Genomic DNA, 19,602 nt, shown 5'->3' on the forward strand with positions numbered 1-19,602 from the left:
TGGAATGATCCGCATTCGCTATCGGATCGGAGATGGGACTCCAGTAATCCATGCGGATGTAAACGTCTGGTAACGGGATTCCAGATTTTCGTGCACCAAATATCCTAATTTTGAGTCCTTACGCGTCAATGGACTGAGCAAGAAGCTCAAAGGCACAGTAAGGAATTAAGTCATGACCATCAGCTGCATCAATTACAGGCACTGAGAAATGTAACTGATGTAAAACTGCACTGTAAAGACGTGCCAGGAATTACAACAGGCAGCCTCTGGCACATCCAGCTGTTGTATTTGCCTTTAGAAAAATGGGAATTTTTTGCCATATACAGGACAGAGAGGAGAAAAAAACCCAAAACATTTAGTGTAAGGTGCAACAAGAGACTCCACTCTAAAAGGAAAGACCCTCAGTCTGGTGGCATTAATTTAATGAAATGGTAACTTCTTGGTGTGTTTGGTTATTGACGTTTAGAGATCACAACAGGCTCCACACCAAACACCACGCACAAAGGAATCCGACTGGGACAAAACCTTTGGACGGGCACCGCAGTCACACTGACCCTGCTGCCACTGTCAGGTACTTTTCTGGCACACACAAAGCCATTCACGCAGGTGTTTTCAAATCATTTAACAGCATTCAAACCCCTGTCCTGGTGTGGACAAGGAAGTGGTGTTACCAGGAAGCACAGAGGAGCTGCTTTAGAATAACCACCACAGTTCCCAGAGAAGATTTCTCATCTTTTTCTGAGCATTGTCCTGCGGTGGGTTATGCTGCAGGGTGGAAGAAACTGCGGCTGGGGGGACATGCCTGGCAGAGGAATCCTGCAGCCCCAGGGCTGGCTCCACACCTGTGCCCAGGGTAGGGGGTCCCAAGGCAGGAGAGAAGCCTCAGCATCACCCTGTGGCACAGGGCAGCTGTACGAGTCTCACGTGGGCCACATCTGCCTTGGGAGCAGGGAAGAGCCCTTCCCCAAAAGACCATCCTTCCCCCTTCCTAGAATGCCCCCGAGAGCCAGCCAAGGCCACCAGGAGCCAGCTCAGCACTCGCCAGCCCCACAGCGGCCGCTTTAGCCGGGCTCCCTGCAGCGGGCCCTTGGCCGCCGCTACATCACAGTCGGTCACCAGGGTCGAACGCAGCGTCCGCGTCCCTAGTTGCAGCGGAGCCATGGCGGAACCGCACGCAGCGCCTGCAGCTCCCCAGCGGAGCGGCACAAAGCGCCGCTTGGGCCGTGAGGCCAGGGCTGGGTAAGCCCGGCAATGCCATTCCCTCACCGCCGCAGAGCACAGGAGGCAGTAGCGGGCGCGCAAGAGCCCGTGTCGCCGGGCCGTGTGGCCCGCCCCCGTCCTGCGGGAGGCGGAACGGCTTCTCCAGCCTCTGGGTCCTTCAGGGCGCCCCCGCGGCCTCCGACGGGGCCCCCGGGCCTCTGTGGGTCCCCCGCGAGGTCCCTCCGGCCTCGGTTGGGCCCCTGACGGCCGCCCCTCCGGGCTCTGCGGGGCCTCTCCCTAAAGGCAGACGGGCCTGTCGCCCTCCACGTCCATCCAGGGCCCGGCTCGGGGCTTTCTGGGAGGGAAAGCTCCCCGCCTGGCCGGGGGCGGGCCGGCACAGGCCCGGCCCCAGCGGGGAGGAGGCGGCGGAGGGCTGGGCGGCCGTTCCCGCCTCCCTCAGGCGGCGCCAAGATGGCTCCGCCTGCCCGTCCCTCCCCTCCGTTTCGCAGGGGCGGGGCGGCGCTCCCCGGCAGCCAATAGGGAGGCGGCGCCGGGCGCGCGGGCCGGGCGCATTTCCGGCGCGGGGGGTGTGTCCCGATGGCTGCTGGGGGCCCTCGGCGCCCTCCTCGCCGCCGCCCGCCGCCCCGCGCCGCCCGCGGGCCTTTGGCCGGAGGGGGCAACCTTTGGGCTCTGGAAAGTACCTTTGGAAGTTTGGGCCCTGTGAAGGGAAGTCAGCCTGGTAGAAGCTGAAGGAAGTTTCAAGCCGCGGTTCTGTGTGTTCTTTCCTCAGCACTTGTGCGCCCGCGGACGATCGTGCCGAGTCTGAGGCAAAAAAGAGGAGGACAGGTATTGCACGGAACAGAAGTCTTGAATGTGCCTGGTTTTTCTGAGGCTTCGTCTGCCTGAGAGAACTCTGGCTTCTGTGCTTGTTTTTACTTGAAAAGTAAAATTGCAAGTTGACGTATTTTTCTAATACTGCTGCTTTTCTGTGCAGGTATCACATGGGTGGATGTTTGCTGCCCAGAGCCATCTCAGGGCGATGTTGTGACCAGGTAGAGTCTCTTTTCATCACGGTTCTTGTTTCTTTTGGCTCTGTGCGCGTGTCTCTTTCCGTGCCTGTTCTTCTCCCCGCTTTAAAGCCTAGCGCTCTCTTTAGCCGTGCGGCACTGTTGTGTGCTGGGATTGTCCGTGGTTCACCTGAGCTCGAGGGGAGAGAAGGAAAGAAAGGAACTGAGAGGGTAGGATGGGTTCCAGTGAAAGGAACATTTTCTTGCCTTTTTTTGTGGATTTAACTACCAAGGGAAGTCATTTGACAAAGCTTGTGATAGCGACTCTTACCACGCTGGACTGAAAGTGGAGAATACTGTGAGAGTCTGTTGTAGGTCTCCCTCCTGGAAAAGGTCTCCCTGCCCTTGTCTTTGGTGACAAGGCAAATTCTTGGTTTTGAAGAAGGCACATGTGTACGGACAACTTTACTGTCTGTGTGTTGCTCTTCAGAGTTTGTGTGGTTTTACTGGTAATCCTCTCCAAATGGGGACAGTCACTCTCTTGACTAGCCTACAGAAGGCAAGTAAATATCCTGTAGGTGTCCCATTTTTAGTTCCCTGTGCTGGTCTTAGTTCCCGTAAGCTAACTGTATGTGGCTGCAGGTAGAGTTGCAGACGTTCCTGTTATACCTTGCAGTATAAGCCCTAGCACGCAGCATTTATCCCCAGTAGATCCCAGAGCACTTGACAGAGGAAGTGCTGGTTGCTTCCCTGTTTTCCAAATAATGAAACTGATCAAGGGAAACCAAAGGAGTCTTGCACAGGGAGGTGGGAAGGAATTTACAAAGCCTCCAGCGCTTCCTTCTATGCCAGTCTGGCTGCTCCGAAAGAACCGTGCTGGAAGCGGAGACGATGTTGTCACACGTGTGCAACCGAGGCTGTAGTCAGCAGGAGCCTTGAAAAAGCATTTCTTGTCCAGAAGGTGAATTCTTGAGAATTCCGTAGGACAGTACAGGTCCACAGCTCACTGCTCTCTCTCTTTCTCTCTCCCGCTCCTCGCAGGGGCTCCCCACCAGCAGAAGATACTCTGCAACAGGATGGACCTGGTGAGACCAAAAAGTCACCTGCCTGTGAGGTGGAAGAAAAGAAACCGCCAAGGCTGCAGAAAAGAGCAAAAGGCTTTACTCCACTCACAGAGGTACCGTAGCTGACAGGCTGTTAGACAAAACTGAAGGCTGTGAAACAGCTGCAAGGAACTCCATTTGTTATAGGTGGTTCTTCAGGCTTTTTGAAATCTGAAGAACTTGCATTTAAGCTGTTAGGGAGCGTCTGCAGCTGTGATTTCCCAGTGCAAAGGTCAGCACTAAAGCTGGTTTGAAGGATTTCAAGGATTTAAGCATCTTAGGCTCCACGCACTCCTTGAGTTGTGCTCTAACCTAAGGGTTGGTGGGTCTTCTGTTACTCGGACAAAAATGAGTCCAGGTTTAACAGCAGTCTCCCAGAGCAGCGCTGACCTGATTCCTGCAGTTATATGGGATCTGCCTCTCAACCTGTCCTAGCATGAAGATAGAACTTGAAATAGAAGCTTTTACTGCTCCGTGGTGTTGCCTTGCTTGTGGGGGACCTGAGCATCTTGCGTACGTCCTCGGGATGTCACCGAGCCGCGGATGCGCTCTGGGCACGGTTGCACTGCGTGTAGCAGTGGTCACAGGAGTTCACTTAGTTACGCTATGCAACAGGGAGTGGGAGTTGAGGTTCCCCTGCTTGTCTGAATGTTGGCTGCTCTTATTCTTGGGAGTTGCCGTCTGATCGAGCGCCCCCTTTTTTGCCTCTTGAGGATTGACTTGGAAAGGGCTAGCAAGTCCACAGTTTACAAAGTCTGCGGGGTGATGCTCAGTACAAGGAAAACCAGGGGTTTTTCTTATCCTGCTAGCCCACGTTCAACCCAGAAGAAGATGCTCTGGCAGTTCAGAGTATTTTATACTAACAGACCCAGTTGTTTATTTGCGTTCCCTAAGCAGACTTGGATGGAAACGTCCAAATGACAACCAGTTGCATGCACAGCCTGGACTCCCGATTGCCTGACTGCAGTGTGGCTGCCTCGGTTTCCCCCTTTGCTGGTACTTCAGCTCCCTTGAAGTTCCCCCACCTTCCCATTCTTTCAGGCTCCTGACGTAGCTGCCTTGGCATGGAGAATGCCTGCTGCGGTTGCCTTAAACCTCAGCGTTGCGAGGGCTGCAGCATCGCATGGGAAAGGCGTTTGCTGTGTGTTTGCTCGTCCCTGCGTTTTATCTCAGCTTCCTTGGTGAAAACAAATTGAGGCAAACCTGGGCCCTGAAGTTCCAAGTCAGGATGCTGAAACCAACCAACCAACAAAAAGGGCGATTGCTAACCTAGCCGAAAGCCGGCAAAGGCAGTTGCTCTGTCACCTGAGCTTCCTTTCCAGGCCGTGTTTGAGTTGAAAGCTGCCCACAGGTTGGCATACTCAACGCTCTGTTTCACAAGTCCTTCCCCATTTAATTGTCCATTTCAGGCCATGGAGAGAGAGGTCGTTGCCGCATTAGGCAAAGGTGAGCCAGAGGAGATCCTGAGCAGTGCCTTCAAACTAAGGGTCACGCGCCAGGACGTCCACACCCTAAGGAAGCTTTGCTGGCTAAATGATGAGGTAAAACTAGCTGCAGCACAGGGATCTTCTAATGGAGCGTTTATTTCAAAATACCCCTTCAGCGTGTACACAAGTCTTTGCAAAGTTATTTGATGACCTGCACTGCAGAGCCTAGAAATCTCTGTACGTTTCTTATTTTAGGTACTGAAGGGTCCGGTGCTTCTGGCAGTTCCTTTACTTGTATTGTGCAGCTTCCAGGAGTTAGTGTAGGTTCTTGGAGTGGGTGGCAGGTGTTTTTATCAAGCTGCAGATGTAACCAAGTGGGAAATTCTCACAACAAAAGCTGACAGCTGAGGCTGGAGTTCTCTCAGCTGCGTACTTCAGGGTGGCCAGAAAAGACATCTTGCTGTGCTTTTCATTTGGTAAGCTAGTGTCTTGTTTTACATCTCCAGTTTACTCTTTATGGTACAGGTCATTAATTTCTACATGGGTCTTGTGACGGAAAGAAGTAAGAAGGAGGGATATCCATCAGTCCACGCTTTCAGTTCCTTCTTTTATGAAAAACTTGCTTCTGGGGGCTACAAAGCTGTAGGAAGATGGACCAGGCGTGTGGATCTCTTCAACAAGGACATCATCTTAGTGCCCATTAACTTGCGTTTGCACTGGACACTAGCGGTGAGTCAAACGGGCTTGTTATTTAGAACTGGCTGGGGAGAAAAAGCTGGGAAGAACGGTTATTGAGGTTTGTGCAGCACAACAAGGTTGCGCTTTGTCTAACAGTCACCTTTGAATAACAGGTCATAGATATGAGAAAGAAGACCATCAAATACTACGACTCCCTGGGACAAGGAGGGGACAAGATTTGTGAGACTTTGCTGTAAGTAACTGCTCAGTCAGTGCTTTTGTGTTGTGAATTAGGAGAAGGGTTTTGGATTTTGCGCTTGTGACAGGGCTGCAAGTTTCCGCATGTCTTGTAGATAACAAACCAGAAATCTTGGATTCGCTTGCTGCGAGTTGTCTGACAGTGACTCCTTCCCTAGTCTCACGTCGTCCCCTGCACCCAGCGTCTTGGATGCCTGGGTTCTGCCACCTTCCCCCTATAGCACAGACAAAGACATGGTAGCCCCGTGGCACACGGGCACCAACCTTGTTAGTGATCAATAAAACCCTCCTGCCACTCATCTTCCTGTGATCTTTCAGCAGCTCTTTTTTTCTCGGCCTGAATTACAGCGATGAAGAGTGATTTTCTTCTTTTGTTTTAACCAGCAAATACCTGCAAGAGGAGAGCCGTGAAAAAAGAAACGTGAACCTGAATGTTTCAGAGTGGACTGTTCACAGCATGGAGCCACACGTAAGCGAACACTACTTGCACTTGAAATGTGAACTAGAACTCCTTGTCACGAAGCTCTTAACGCTTTCTCATAAGGCCAGGACTTTAGAGAACAGCCATAAGCATCTTCTTCTGGTCCCACATGGGGCTGCAAGTGGACCAGGAAACCGTGCTGGGATGAAATCTTTGCGCAGTGCCTCTCCTTGCTGGCTGAATACTTTCTTGGGTTTTTTTTAATTGCTCTGCCACGTGAAGGTGAATTTGGCTTTGCCCCCATTTCACAAGTCAAATTTCAAGTCTCTTTAGCAGTTGTCAGAGAACGTGGGCTGCTTGTTTGCAGCCCAGATCCTGGCACGTGACAAAGCAAGGGGTTGGGCTGATGTTTCTTGCCAAGTTAATAGTGAAAAGCAGCACCGAAAGCCTCGATTTAAGGGATGTCACTTCAGAAAGACACTGTAGAAACCTCCAGACACCTTGCAGGGAGGAAGCCTGCTGTCCCTTATCAGCCTGCCAGGAATTTGGCTTGTAACATCCGAGCGTAGGAAGCCGAGGGGAGGGATGATGTGCAGTTCCTGGGGTCTGTTCCTTGTGTTGGGGAGCGGTTACTGGGGATGGTGCAAGTTCAGGAGTGTCTGGTTAGGGTATTTTTGGTAATGGGTGCTACTTCCAATGGGTGCTTTTCCTTGAAGATAGAGGCAAATTCTCCATCTTCTTTGCATTCGTTAGGAAATCCCTCAGCAATCAAACGGAAGCGACTGCGGTGTTTTCACCTGCAAATACGCAGATTACATCTGCAGAGACAGACCGCTGACCTTTACACAGGTGAGTGAAGGATCTAAACAGCTCCAGCCCCTTTCGCACAGAGACACGAGCCAGGGAAGTTACGCAGCGGCTGAGGTGTCTGCTCCCAGTGAGATTCCTCTTGGGGGAGATACTGGAGCCAGGGGGTTTGTGGGATCTGGCCTTGGGATCTTTGGGAGAAATGGGTCTCACCCTTTGACCAGTGAAGACACTGGTTCTTTTCCAAGGCAGTGCTCTTCTGTGAAAGTGCTTGTGAGCTGTTGTGTGGTCAAGGAGATCTGGTTTTGGTGGCATGTCACCCTCTTAGGAGCTGTGCGTGTGAAAGCCAGGCTGTACCTGAAGGGCAAGTGTTGACAGTTCTTAAAAGGAAGTGTATATTAAGGAAGTAACTGGGTGTTTCTGCGTATTTTGTGTCTCTTTCTGCCATGAGGTGCATTTCATGGATTTTCTTTTCTTTTCAGAGCCACATGCCTTACTTCCGTAAGAAGATGGTGTGGGAAATACTCCATCAAGAGCTGCTGTGACACCTGCGCTACAGGAGTAACCCTGGGGTCACCTTTGGGTGACCAACTCTTTTTCTAGTTACTTTTTTAATACTTTGTTGTTGTTGTTAGAAATTTTTCTCTGTAGGTTAAGAAGTAGTGGTTAAGATTGTTATTCCCCCCCACCCACCCCACCTGCCCCTATTTTGGAGACAGTAACTCTCTTTGAAATTAGCTAACACACCTTAAGTGCAAGCTGGAAAGGTTGGTGTCACCTGGGCAAGGAAATGGTTAAGAACAAATGCTGTGAACTTCCATCGCAGAGAGGGCTGCTCACACCTCGCAGCGCACGTGGCCACCTTATGGACGAATGGGACTCATCTGGTGGTGGTGACATTGCATGAGCTGAACTTCTCTCACAGCACACGTGGTCACGTTATGGACAAATGGGACTCATCTGGTGGTGGCAACAGTTGTGTGAGCTGAACTTCTCATCCCAACAAGAAGGTGCTGAACTGCTGTTTCCTCAAAGAGAGTTTTCTTCTGTTTCTGGAGTAATCTACCATCTACTTGATGCCTACAAGTGGATTTGTGATGACCATCAGAAGAAAGCATTTACCATCTTTTGATTTGCGAGAGAAACCCCTGTGGTTGGGGTTGGTTTGGTTTTTTTCTTTCTCCAGGGAGTTTTATAATGTGAAAAGAGAAGTATTTATTTATTTTTGTTGAAATATATATTTAAATTATTTAAAGAGCCTTACTGGAATGAAACTTGATCTGGTAATGAGAGTGATTTAGGGTTTTTTTGTCTTTGAAAATAAGGTTGACATATCAATGTGGGTTTTAGCTCACTCACAGTCTATGGAGGAAGACGACTCTGGCCAGGCTGGGTATCAGAGCACCAGAACCTCCAAGCGATTGTCCCAAAATGCTGAAGGGACAACCAGGACGTTGTTCAGCAGCGAGAATCCCAGGAACAGCCAAGTAGGAGATTATTGCTGCTCTGCCGCAGGCGCTGCCTCCAGGCGTCTGCCCAATGAAGAGCTTGTGTCGATCCTCGCTCTGTTACGCTCAGACCCAGCTAGATCAGTTTAAACATGGCGTTTCCCCCTTTCTTTCATTTTTACCCCCCCCCCCCCATAGTTTACGCTCCAGAGCTGGAGTGGGATTTCAGGTCTTTCCTTGACCATCGTAGAGGAAAAATTGCCCAAGAGGTGGTTTGGAAGCCCCGTGTTGGAACGCTTGTACAAATGACCGTGTGGTGGTGTTTCTGTAATGGCAGTTACCATCATGTGAGGTGATTCCTGCCCGCTGATGCGGTCTCTCCTCTCCTCGGCTTTGGGGGAAAGCTGGTGATTTTGGGGCCATGCCCTCTGTCGCCGTGGGTGGGATCAGCCTTCCCGGTGCTGCTCCTCGCCTGAAGGTCTGCTCTCCTGGGCCGGCTGACGCGGTGGTTTGGCTGTGGTGCGGGTCAGCAGCCACATCGCCCTCTGCTTTCAAAGTGATGAGCTTAATCCGTCCCCAAATCAGAGGAGGTTCTCCAAAGGAAGAACTATTGCAAAGGCAATGTGTCGTGGTTTGTCCCTCCACGAGATACTACATCTTCCTGGGCTCCCGGAGGACGTGGAAGATTTTAGCTGTTTATTACCGCTAGGACGCAGTAGCTGAATGCTTGAAGTGTCCTTTCCCCTTCCCTTGGGTTCTCGCTGTCTGGGGGCTGCAGTTTTGAGGCTGACCCTGTGCTCTGCTGAGTACAAAAGCAGAATCTGGGGGAAAAAGCCCAATGAACCAGCAAACAAGCCCTGCAGAGGGGCGAGTGGGGTAAGGACACTGCCCAGGTCCTCCTGGGCCCCCCCCGTTAAGCAGAGGGGCCTCGGGGGTGTGATGGAAGGAGCAGGGTGATGCTGCTGTGAACACCTTACCTGGTGCCTTCTCTGTCCTCTCCGCGACCCGCCAAGGACTTGTGTGGAGTAAACCCCGTCGGGGGACACCTGCTGCTGGTCGCTTGGCAGCGCTTGTGGCTGCTGAGAGCCTCTGTGTATGAGGCGGTGGGGAAATTGTACGCGTAGCAGCCGCCGTCCCCTCTGATCCATGGCTCTGGCCCTTCAGCCGGGGCTCGTGTCCTTGTGCCCCGAGGCGGTTCCCTGAGAGCAGCCCCTGGGGAGCAACAGCCTGTTAACACTGTGCTCTGGGTGAGCAGTTGGGTGGGAGCTGGGCCTCGCTTCTCCTTAGGAAATGGCCTTTTGGAGATGACGAGCTTGCTCTTTTTCGTGCTGATGGGCGAGTGCGTGTGCGGTGTGAGTAATGCCCTGCCGCCCTCGGCGGGGCAGGGGGGACACACACTCCTCATGGGGCTTCTTCGCACAGTTGTGACGCTGCCGGCTGCCCCGTGAGGTGGTCCTTGCTCACAGGAAGGCCGTGGAGTGACTGGTTCGTTAGTGACTGGTTGACAAAGTCCCCTGGGAGGCAGTCCTCCAGGGCAAAGGAGCCCAGGAAGCCTGGATGGTTTTCAAGAAGGAAGTCTTAGAGGCGCAGGAGCAGGCTGTCCCCATGTGCCGGAAGACAAGCTGTCGGGGAAAAAGACCGGCCTGGCTAAACAGGGAGCTAGTGTTGCAACTTAGGGGAAAAAAGAGGATCTATGGCCTTTGGAAGGAAGGGCAGGCCACTCAAGAGGACTACAAAGAGGTAGTGAAGCTATGTAGGGAAAAAATCAGGAGGGCCAAAGCCCAGCTGGAACTAAACGTGGCTTCTGTTGTCAAGGACAACAAAAAAAGTTTCTATAAATATATTAGCAATAAAAAGAGGACTAAGGACAATCCCTGTCCTCTAGTAGATGGGGCCGGTAACATAGTGACCAAGGATGAGGAAAAGGCTGAGGTACTTACTGCCGTCTTTGCCCCAGTCTTCAGCAGTAGGACCAGTTGTGCCCTGAGTACCCAGACCCCTGAGCTAGAAGACAGGGATGGGGAGCAGAATGAAGCCCCTGTAATCCAAAGGGAAATGGTGAGGGACCTGCTTCAGCGCCTGGAGGTGCACAAATCTGTGGGGCCGGATGGGATCCACCCAAAGGTACTGAAGGAGCTGGCGGAAGTGCTCGCCAGGCCACTTTGCATCATTTATGAGCAGTCCTGGACAACCGGGGAGGTCCCAGCTGACTGGAGGTTGGCAAATGTGACAGCCATCCACAAGAAGGGCCGGAAGGAGGATCCGGGGAACTACAGGCCAGTCAGTCTGACCTCGGTGCCTGGGACGGTCATGGAACAGATCCTCCTCAGTGCCATTACACGGCACGTGCAGGAGAACAGGGTGACCAGGCCCAGTCAGCATGGGTTTGTGAAGGTGACCCACTTAGTGGATGAGGGAAAGGCTGTGGATGTTCTCTACCTGGATTTTTGCACAGCTTTTGACACCGTTTCCCACAGCATTCTCCTGGAGAAACTGGCTGCTCCTGGCCTGGACAGGTGTACTCTTCGCTGGGTAAAAAACTGGTTGGATGGCCGTGCCCAGAGCGTGGTGGTAGATGGAGTTAAATCCAGTTGGTGTCCGGACACAAGTGGCGTCCCCCAGGGCTCGGTCCTGGGGCCAGTTCTCTTTAATATCTTTACAATGACCTGGAGGAGGGGATCGAATGCACCCTCAGTAAGTTCGCAGATGACACTAAACTGGGCGGGCGTGTTGATCTGCTTGAGGGAAGGTTGGCTCTGCAGAGGGATCTGGACAGGCTGGACCGATGGGCTGAGGTCAGTGGTATGAGGTTCAACAAGGCCAAGGGCTGGGTCCTGCACTTGGGTCACAACCACCCCATGCAGCGCTACAAGATTGGGGCGGAGTGGCTCGAAAGCTGCCCGGCAGAAAAGGCCCTGGGGGTGTTGGTGGACAGCCGGCTGAATATGAGCCAGCAGCGTGCCCAGGTGGCCAAGAAGGCCAACAGCCTCCTAGCCTGTATCAGGAATAGTGTGGTGAGCCGGACTAGGGAAGGGATCATCCCCCTGTACTCGGCACTGGTGAGGCCCCACCTCGAGTACTGCGTTCAGTTTTGGGCCCCTCACTCCAAGAAGGACATTGAGGTGTCGGAGCGTGTCCAGAGAAGGGCTCCAAAGCTGGTGAGGGGCCTGGAGGACAAACCTTATGAGGAACGACTGAGGGAGCTGGGGTTGTTTAGCCTGGAGAAGAGGAGGCTGAGGGGAGACCTTACCGCCCTCTACAACTACCTGAAAGGAGGTTGTAGAGAGATGGGGGCTGACCTCTTCTCCCTGGTGACAAGCGATAGGACGAGAGGAAACGGGTTCAAGTTATGTCAGGGGAGGTTTAGATTGGATATGAGGAAACATTTCTTCACTGAAAGGGTTATTAAACGTTGGAATAGGCTGCCCAGGGAGGTGGTGGATTCACCATCCCTGGAGGTGTTTAAAAAAAGGGTAGATGTGGTACTTAGGGACATGGTTTAGAAGTGGCTCTTGTCAGGGTAGGCTAATGGTTGGACTCGATGATCTCAAAGGTCCCTTCCAACCTCAACAATTCTATGATTCTATGATGGGCGAGCGCGTGTGCGGTGTGAGTAATGCCCTGCCGCCCTCGGCGGGGCAGGGGGGACACACAGTCCCCATGGGGCTTGGCACAGTTGTGATGCTGCCGGCTGCCCCGTGAGGTGGTCCTTGCTCACAGGAAGGCCGTGGAGGGGGCTCAGCCCCCAAGGCTGGCTCAGACCTGGCCTCACATGGCCAGCGACTACAGGTCTACCAGGAGCAGAGTCATCCTCGGATGGGGATGGCGGGGGGACAGCAAAGGTGAAAACTGATGCTCTCTTTGTGATTGCTCATGCTAGAGGCAGGGAGGGGATTTATTTTGTTTCCAAAACACGTGGGCGTGACGAGTGCCCTGATTTGGTGCTTTGAAGTGTTACAGGAGCGGCACCGGAGCCTTCCCCCCTCGGGGGCCACCTCTCTGTGGCACTGTGTCCCTGGTGCCCGATGGGTGGGAGGGAAAGAGCACAGCTCTAGGGACCGTGGGGGTTCCCGTGAGAGCCCGCATTTGGAGCACTGCATCCAGCTCTGGTGCCACCAAGAGCAGAAGGACACGGAGCTGTTGGAGCGGGGCCAGAGGAGGCCCTGGAGATGCTGGGAGGGCTGGAGCCCCTCTGCTGGGAGGACAGGCTGAGGGAGTTGGGGTGTCCAGCCTGGAGAAGAGAAGGCTCTGGGGAGACCTTAGAGCCCCTTCCAGTCCCTAAAGGGGCTCCAGGAAAGCTGGGGAGGGACTCTGGATTAGGGAGGGGAGCGACAGAACCAGGGGTGCTGGTTTCAGAGGGAAGGAGGGGAGATTTAGATAAGATCTCGGGCAGAAATTCTTTGCTGTGAGGGTGGTTAGCCCCTGGCCCAGGTTGCCCAGAGAAGCTGTGGCTGCCCCATCCCTGGAGGTGTCCAAGGCCAGGTTGGAGGGGGCTTGGAGCAAGCTGGTCTGATGGGAGGTGTCCCTGCCCATGGGATCTCTCAGATGATCTTTAAGGTCCCTTCCAACCCAAGCCATTCTCTGCTTCTCTGATTCCACAGAAGACAGGATCCTGGCCTTGGCCCCGCTCGGCTGGGCAGGACCACCTTTTTTTCCTCATCAGCCTGTAATTTTTTAACTTATTGCAGCATCAGGAGGAGTTGTGGAGGTGATAAGGAGTTTAAATTTTTAACCTTCCCTGGAGGTGGCAAAAAAAAAATATTAAAGAGAACGTAATAATTCTGAGCAGGAAACTGCAGTGTCTGGCTTGGAATATGGCCTTTTCTCTTTCAGATTCACTGTGAGAAGCTTTAATAGTTCAAGTGTTTCTACTTCAGTGCAGATGAGGTTAGGAAAATTTGGTTCCCAGGAGGTTAAAAATGCTACATGGGAATGAATGCTGAAAGACAGGGATGAGAGAACAGACTCGTCCCGCCCCCGGTATCACCTCTCCGTTGATGTCTTCATGTCCTTCCTACAACTGTTATGTTTTTAGGGAGGTACTATTACTTGTGACTTGCTCAAGGTGGATTTCTGTGTGTTAGTTTTTTTATAACAAGTTGATGTAGTTGCTGTTGTGCAAGTCCACTGAAAAGCAGTTTAAGACGGCAGCCGAACTTTAGTAAAAGTTTGCCAGGATAACCTGCGCTGTATTTCCAATCAGAAGGAGGGGAAACATGAAGACCTTTCGAGCAAAGTCTTTTTGAAACAGAATTGTGCAGGGTACGACAGGACAGCAATTGCTATCCCACCTGCTTCCCTAGTCTCTGCTCTTCTGTTCTTCATGCTTCCCTATTCTTCCCTTTCCTATACTTCGACTTCAAACAAAAAATAATAAAATCACGTGCGGGCAGTCTTCACCAAAGCTTCAAATGAGTGATGGCTGAACTTTTGTGAGTCATAACTGGGTAAGGTGTATGCAACGTACGTGTTTGTAAAATTAAGAGAGAAAAGCACAGAGCTACAACCTGCTATTTCAGACTAGATGAGGGAGCGGCTTTTCTAATGCTCTTGCTAGTGTTATTTATGACATTTTTGGCTTACTTAAGGCTTTTATTTTACCGAGTCAATGGCTTTTCTACTTTTTGAAGCGGGAAGCGCTCAAGTCTCTGCAGAGTAGCAGCAGCGTTTGGATAAAGAATCTAGGATATGACTTTCCGACTGTCTGTTGAGCTGCTCCAAGTCCACGCTGCCAACAAGAATTGTGCTCCTGAAAACGTGTTCTGCTTTCTCCCTTATACTAGTGTTTGGACAGCCAGTCGGATCTGGGAATTAAATCAGCTGATTTATTTTTTTTTTCCCCGATTGCGTTTCCAGCTGCATTGCTTTGCAGGCTTGACTGGATTGTGGAGCCACGAGTCCTAATGTCAGCATTGGGGATGGAGAAGAAATACCAGGTGCTTTCGCAAGTAATGGGACTTGCTATTTCAGCAGCAAAGCAAACTGAAACTGGTTTATCTCCCAGTTTAAAAAGGGAGGGGAAAACAAAAAAGAAGGGAAAAAAAAGTTGGACGTTGTGGAAGAAGAACTAAGGAAGCAGTTTGAGAAGGTTCGAAACAATCTGATAGCTTGATGCCACCAAAAGGACAGGTCGTTCTTTGTGTTCGTCCTTCATCAGCTGCCCTTGAGCTGACTTTTTGTTGGGCTGGTCGGTACCCGAAGCTGTCAGAAAATCCTTTGCTTTTTGCTGCTGGACTAGTCTCCTGCCGACTTGGTGGCACGGAGTGATCCCCAGGGCCAGTGCAAGCGGCAGAGGTGGTGGGAGGAAGCTGGGCTTCCGTGCTTCTTGTCTGATAGTCTCATTTTTCAAAACACATTCTTGTCTTTTTTTGGCTTTTTTTTTTCTTTTTGGTGGAGTGTGGGAACTGTCATGGGAAGGGGCTGCTCTGCTTTCCCTCCCAGTGGATTCCCAGCCCCCCCAGCAGTGATCTGGTCTGGTGATGGTGTGCTTCAGGGGGAGAGAGGCAAAAGCTGTTCCTTCTCTGTTGGATCGGTTGCTAAATTGAGTAGCAGGGAGGTGGAAGGAGTGTGAAGTGAGCGCAATTACACCTTGCGTAAATGTTATCGTAGATTTGATGATGTGTAATGTGGGGCTGCAGCTTTCCTTAAGAAAACACGTGGAAATACATACTTTTATAGGACTTTAGGATTTTAAAAGTACTTCAATCCCTTTATTTGCCGGTATCTTCCACTAAGGAAGTGAAACCTGTAACTTGGGTCCCCGTGAGGAAAACCTGGATCTCGGAAGCGCAAAGAACACGCGGTCCTCACTTCCATACCTTACGGCTGCTTCTGTCCACGGAACCCTTTTCTGTCTGCTGCCCCCCAAATAATGCTGCTGCCCTGGCATTCCCTGCCTGTGGAGCAGAGGACTGTAACGCACCTTGATGAACGTGCTCAGAAATGTCATCCCTACAGCATTCCCCGTTGTTTTCAATATGCTTCCAAGGATGGAGAGAATGATTTGGAAACACACAAGCCTGGACTTCAGGGCTTCCACCTCGATGCCAGCAATGCCCAGTGAAGGGGAAGAACTGTTGGTAACCATCAAGGGAGCTGGAGATTTTTAAAACGGACACGTCACAAATTCAAGGTCAGAACAAAATGGTTATTTAATACTAACACCAGTCCTGATCTGCTTACCAGCAGAGTTGGAATAGAGGGAGGATAAAGAAGTTTGGCTTTTCTTCTTTTTTCTTCCGCATTCATTCCAGGAGCCTGGTTTGGCAGGAGAGCAAGGATTAGGAAGAGAAAATGGCTGAAGAACAACAAAATGAGCGAGTAGAGACTGTGGAATTTGGGTGAGCTGTGGGAGTGGCTTGTACGAAGCCTCAATATGTGTCAGGATGCTGGGGCGTAAACTGCTTTTGGAGGGATGCAGGCTCCTGGTGTTTGACATTTTAGCCAGGGAGGATTTCCTGGGACTTTGTGGGGGGTAAGAGCTTTGCCATTGTAGGGGTTATTGCCAGTCTCAGGAATATCTGGAGCAGGTGAGGTGCCAGGAGTTCCTTGGAGGCTGGAAGTACTAAAGAAGTGGCATAATCCTGTAAAATGGGGTAGATTGAAGAGGGAGGTTTCAACGAATGATGATCTGGAAACAAAAACGTGGGTGTTTAAAAACTGGACAACGTTGTAACATCCAAAAGAGCGGAATGGATCTAAGCCAGCTGTTTAATTTTCTGGTTTAGATACACGTCTCTTTCTTCTCAGATCACAGGTGTCCCGCTTCCACATCCATCTTAACGTGACAGAGCAAAGATTGTTCTAAAAATATAGCAAATAGATGAAGACTTCAGTCATTGTTTTGATTATCAAGATATAACAAAGCTATGCAGGGGGAAGATTAGAAGGGCCAAAGCTCAATCAGAACTCAGCTTGGCCACTGCAGTTAAAGACAACAAGAAGAGATTTTTCCAGTATATCAACAGAAAAAGGAAAACTAGGGAAAATATAGGTCCACTGATGAATGAGACGGGTGCCCTAGTGGTGGAAGACACAGAGAAGGCAGAGTTACTGAATGCCTTCTTTTCTTCGGTCTTCACTGATAAAGCTGTCCCTCACGAATCCCATACCCTGGAGGCAAGGGGGAAGGTCGGGACAGAGGAAGACTTTCCCTTAGTTGAGGAGGACCGGGTCAGAGACCACTTGGCCAAGCTGGACATTCATAAATCCATGGGCCCTGACGGGATGCACCCGCGAGTGCTGAGAGAGCTGGCAGATGTTATCGCTAGACGGCTCTCCATTGTCTTTGCAAGGTCATGGGGAACAGGAGAGGTTCCTGAGGACTGGAGGAAGGCTGACATCACTCCAATCTTCAAAAAAGGCAAGAAGCAGGACCCAGGGAACTACAGACTGGTTAGTCTCACCTCTGTCCCTGGGAAGGTAATGGAGCGACTCATTCTGGATGTCGTCTCCAAACACATAGAGAAACAGGAAGTTATTGGAAGTGGTCAGCATGGATTTACCAAGGGCAAATCATGCCTGACCAATCTGATAGCTTTCTATGATGTTATAACGGGTTGGCTGGACGAGGGGAGAGCCGTAGATGTCATCTACCTTGACCTTAGCAAGGCTTTTGACACTGTCTCCCATAACATCCTCATTAGGAAGCTGAGGAAGTATGGGCTAGATGAGGTGACAGTGAGGTGGATCAAGAGCTCGCTGAGTGACAGAACTCAGAGGGTTGTGATCAGCAGCACAGAGTCCAGTTGGAGGCCTGTAACCAGTGGTGTCCCTCAGGGGTCAATACTTGGTCCAATTTTGTTCAATATATTCATTAATGACCTAGATGAGGGGACAGAGTGTATCCTCAGCAAGTTTGCTGATGATACCAAGCTGGGAGGGGTGGCCGACACTCCAGAGGGCCGTGCTGCCATCCAGCGTGACCTGGACAGGCTGGAGAGCTGGGCAGAGAAGAACCTAATGAGGTTCAACAAAAGCAAGTGTAAGGTCCTGCACCTGGGAAGGAAGAATGCTAAGCACCAGTATAGGTTAGGGGCGGACATGCTGGGAAGCAGCTCTGAGGAGAAGGACCTGGGGGTCCTAGTAGACAGCAAATTATCCATGAGCCAGCAGTGTGCCCTTGTCGCCAAGAAGGCCAATGGCATCCTGAGCTGCATAGGGAAGACTCTGGCCAGTAGGTCGAGGGAGGTCATTCTCCCCCTCTACTCTGCACTGGTGAGGCCACAACTGGAGTACTGTGTCCAGTTTTGGGCTCCCCAGTTCAAGAGGGACAGGGAACTACTGGAGCGAGTCCAGCAAAGGGCAACCAAGATGATAATGGGACTGGAGCATCTCCCTTATGAGGAAAGGCTGAAAGAGCTGGGACTCTTTAGCCTGGAGAAGAGAAGGTTGAGGGGGGACCTGATTAATGTTTACAAGTATCTAAAGGGTGGGTTTAAGGAGGACGGAGCCAGGATCTTTTCAATGGTTCCCAGCGACAGGACAAGGGGCAATGGGCACAAGCTAGAACATAGGAAGTTCCGTTCAAATACACGGAAAAACTTCTTTACAGTGAGGGTGACAGAGCACTGGAACAGGCTGCACAGGGAGGTTGTGGAGTCCCCTTCTCTGGAGACTTTCAAGACCTGCCTGGATGCAGCCCTGAGGGATGTCCTTTAGGTAATCCTGCTCTAGCAGGGGAGTTGGACTAGATGATCTCTAGAGGTCCCTTCCAACTCTGAAGATTCCGTGATTCCGTGATTTGCTTATGCTCATGTAATTTCTCTACTGATTTCTTCAAAGCTTATTAACTTCTAAAAACCAAAAAGGGGTACGGGGTATGTCTGTGGGCAAGATCCTCCCTGCTGCTTCCCTCCAGTTGTGCATTTCTGGTGTCCTTCTCGGTATCAGACCACCCGTATTTCGACAAGGTTCCTTCTGTCTTGCCTGATCCCGCCAAGAGGGTGAAGTTTTATGAACAGAAGTCTTTTTCCCCAAAGGAAGAACAGCCTTAGTTTGGGGTTTGGCCCTTCTTTAATCTGGCGTTGTCTAACTCTTTTACAAAGAGTTGAAGGCTGCTTACAGCGCTATTAATACATTAACTCAGAACTCACGTCTGTGGATTGTTTCCTTTGGAAGGGAATAACGCGTTGAGGTTAAATTTGTTGTTTGTAACCTAAATTAGTTCTCAGGATTTGCACTGCCCTTTGCAGGGTTAATATGTGAGGTGGCCATAGTTTAGGACACCTCCTCCCATATTTTGACGGAGAAGAATATGGCCTTGATTCTCTTGCTCCTGGAATTCACTGAAAATCTGCTTCATCCTGCGAGTTGTGTCCCACCCCGTCCCCACAGTGTTGGATGGGAGGCAATTGTAAATAGTTCAACTTGAAGTTGTTTGGAAGTGGTTTAAGCACGATCCCATGTTGGTTTAGCAAATGAATTTCGGAATGCTTAATCTGGAATGCCCATTAGGCTGAATATTCAGGTTCAAGAGATGCTACAAAGGTAAAGCAGGTGATTTTTGAAAAAAATCCGGTACTGCGGTGTCATGGCTGAGCGTTCTTGATCAGAATTGACACAAAATTTAGAACTGTGTGGTTTTAGGAAAAAATAGAATTCTGCTGCTGCTGAACTTGAAATGTTCTTTAATCTCTTGAAAGAAAGAAAACCTTCTGGTGTGGTCAAACCAAGCGTTTAGGCAACGGGACTGAAGTTAAGCTTTATACTGATTAAAAAAAAGTCTCCAATGCTAATGAGGGTCTGTCATTACCAAAGAAGATTACAAGTAAATAACAGAGTAGAGGGGGTATTATTGGAGAACAGTGTCTGAGCGTGTGACACAGAATTGCATTTTCGGTCGGTGGAAAATGAGGATTTGTTTGGAAGTGTGAAGCCTGCACATGTAATGACACTTGTGCCGGTGTGTGTATATATGGATATATATGCACCACGCGGCAGGGGAGGGAGCAGAGCCCATCTCCAGGAGTGCTGGGCACCTCTCTGGTGACACCGGGAGGACAGAGCAGGGTCTCCGCACGCCTCCCCCAAAGCCATCCTCCCAGCCCAGACCAGATGTGGAGCAGACGCTGCAGCGGGGCTTCGCTGAGCTGATGTGCCACCTCCATGCAAGCCCCTGCCATGGCAATGGTGGCGGGAAGCTGAGGGACCCCTGCCCGGCACTCCTAGTCCTTCTGGGTCCACAAAGAGGTGGTGATGGCCACTAATCTGGCCACTGTTATGCCACTAATTTGAAATATGCTGCTTCAGCAT

General features: G+C 51.0%; 1 protein-coding gene and 1 long non-coding RNA gene across 2 annotated transcripts; both read left to right on the forward strand.

Moving 5' to 3' along the window:
• The first annotated feature begins 1,746 nt into the window (after positions 1–1,746).
• Positions 1,747–3,349, forward strand: LOC134517539 (uncharacterized). The gene is made up of 3 exons (XR_010071661.1): positions 1,747–2,046; positions 2,195–2,252; positions 3,249–3,349. It is a non-coding gene; the product is annotated as an uncharacterized LOC134517539 (long non-coding RNA).
• Positions 3,350–4,722: 1,373 nt separating this feature from the next.
• On the forward strand, positions 4,723–7,446 carry LOC134517538 (sentrin-specific protease 2-like). Its single transcript, XM_063339135.1, has 6 exons — positions 4,723–4,851; positions 5,263–5,466; positions 5,589–5,668; positions 6,058–6,142; positions 6,848–6,943; positions 7,384–7,446. The coding sequence occupies exons 1-6, from the start codon at positions 4,723–4,725 to the stop codon at positions 7,444–7,446; spliced, it is 657 nt and encodes a 218-aa protein (XP_063195205.1).
• The last annotated feature ends 12,156 nt before the right edge of the window (positions 7,447–19,602 follow it).

Source organism: Chroicocephalus ridibundus, chromosome 6 (genome assembly GCF_963924245.1).
Source record: "Chroicocephalus ridibundus chromosome 6, bChrRid1.1, whole genome shotgun sequence".
NCBI classification, from domain to species: Eukaryota; Metazoa; Chordata; class Aves; order Charadriiformes; family Laridae; genus Chroicocephalus; species Chroicocephalus ridibundus.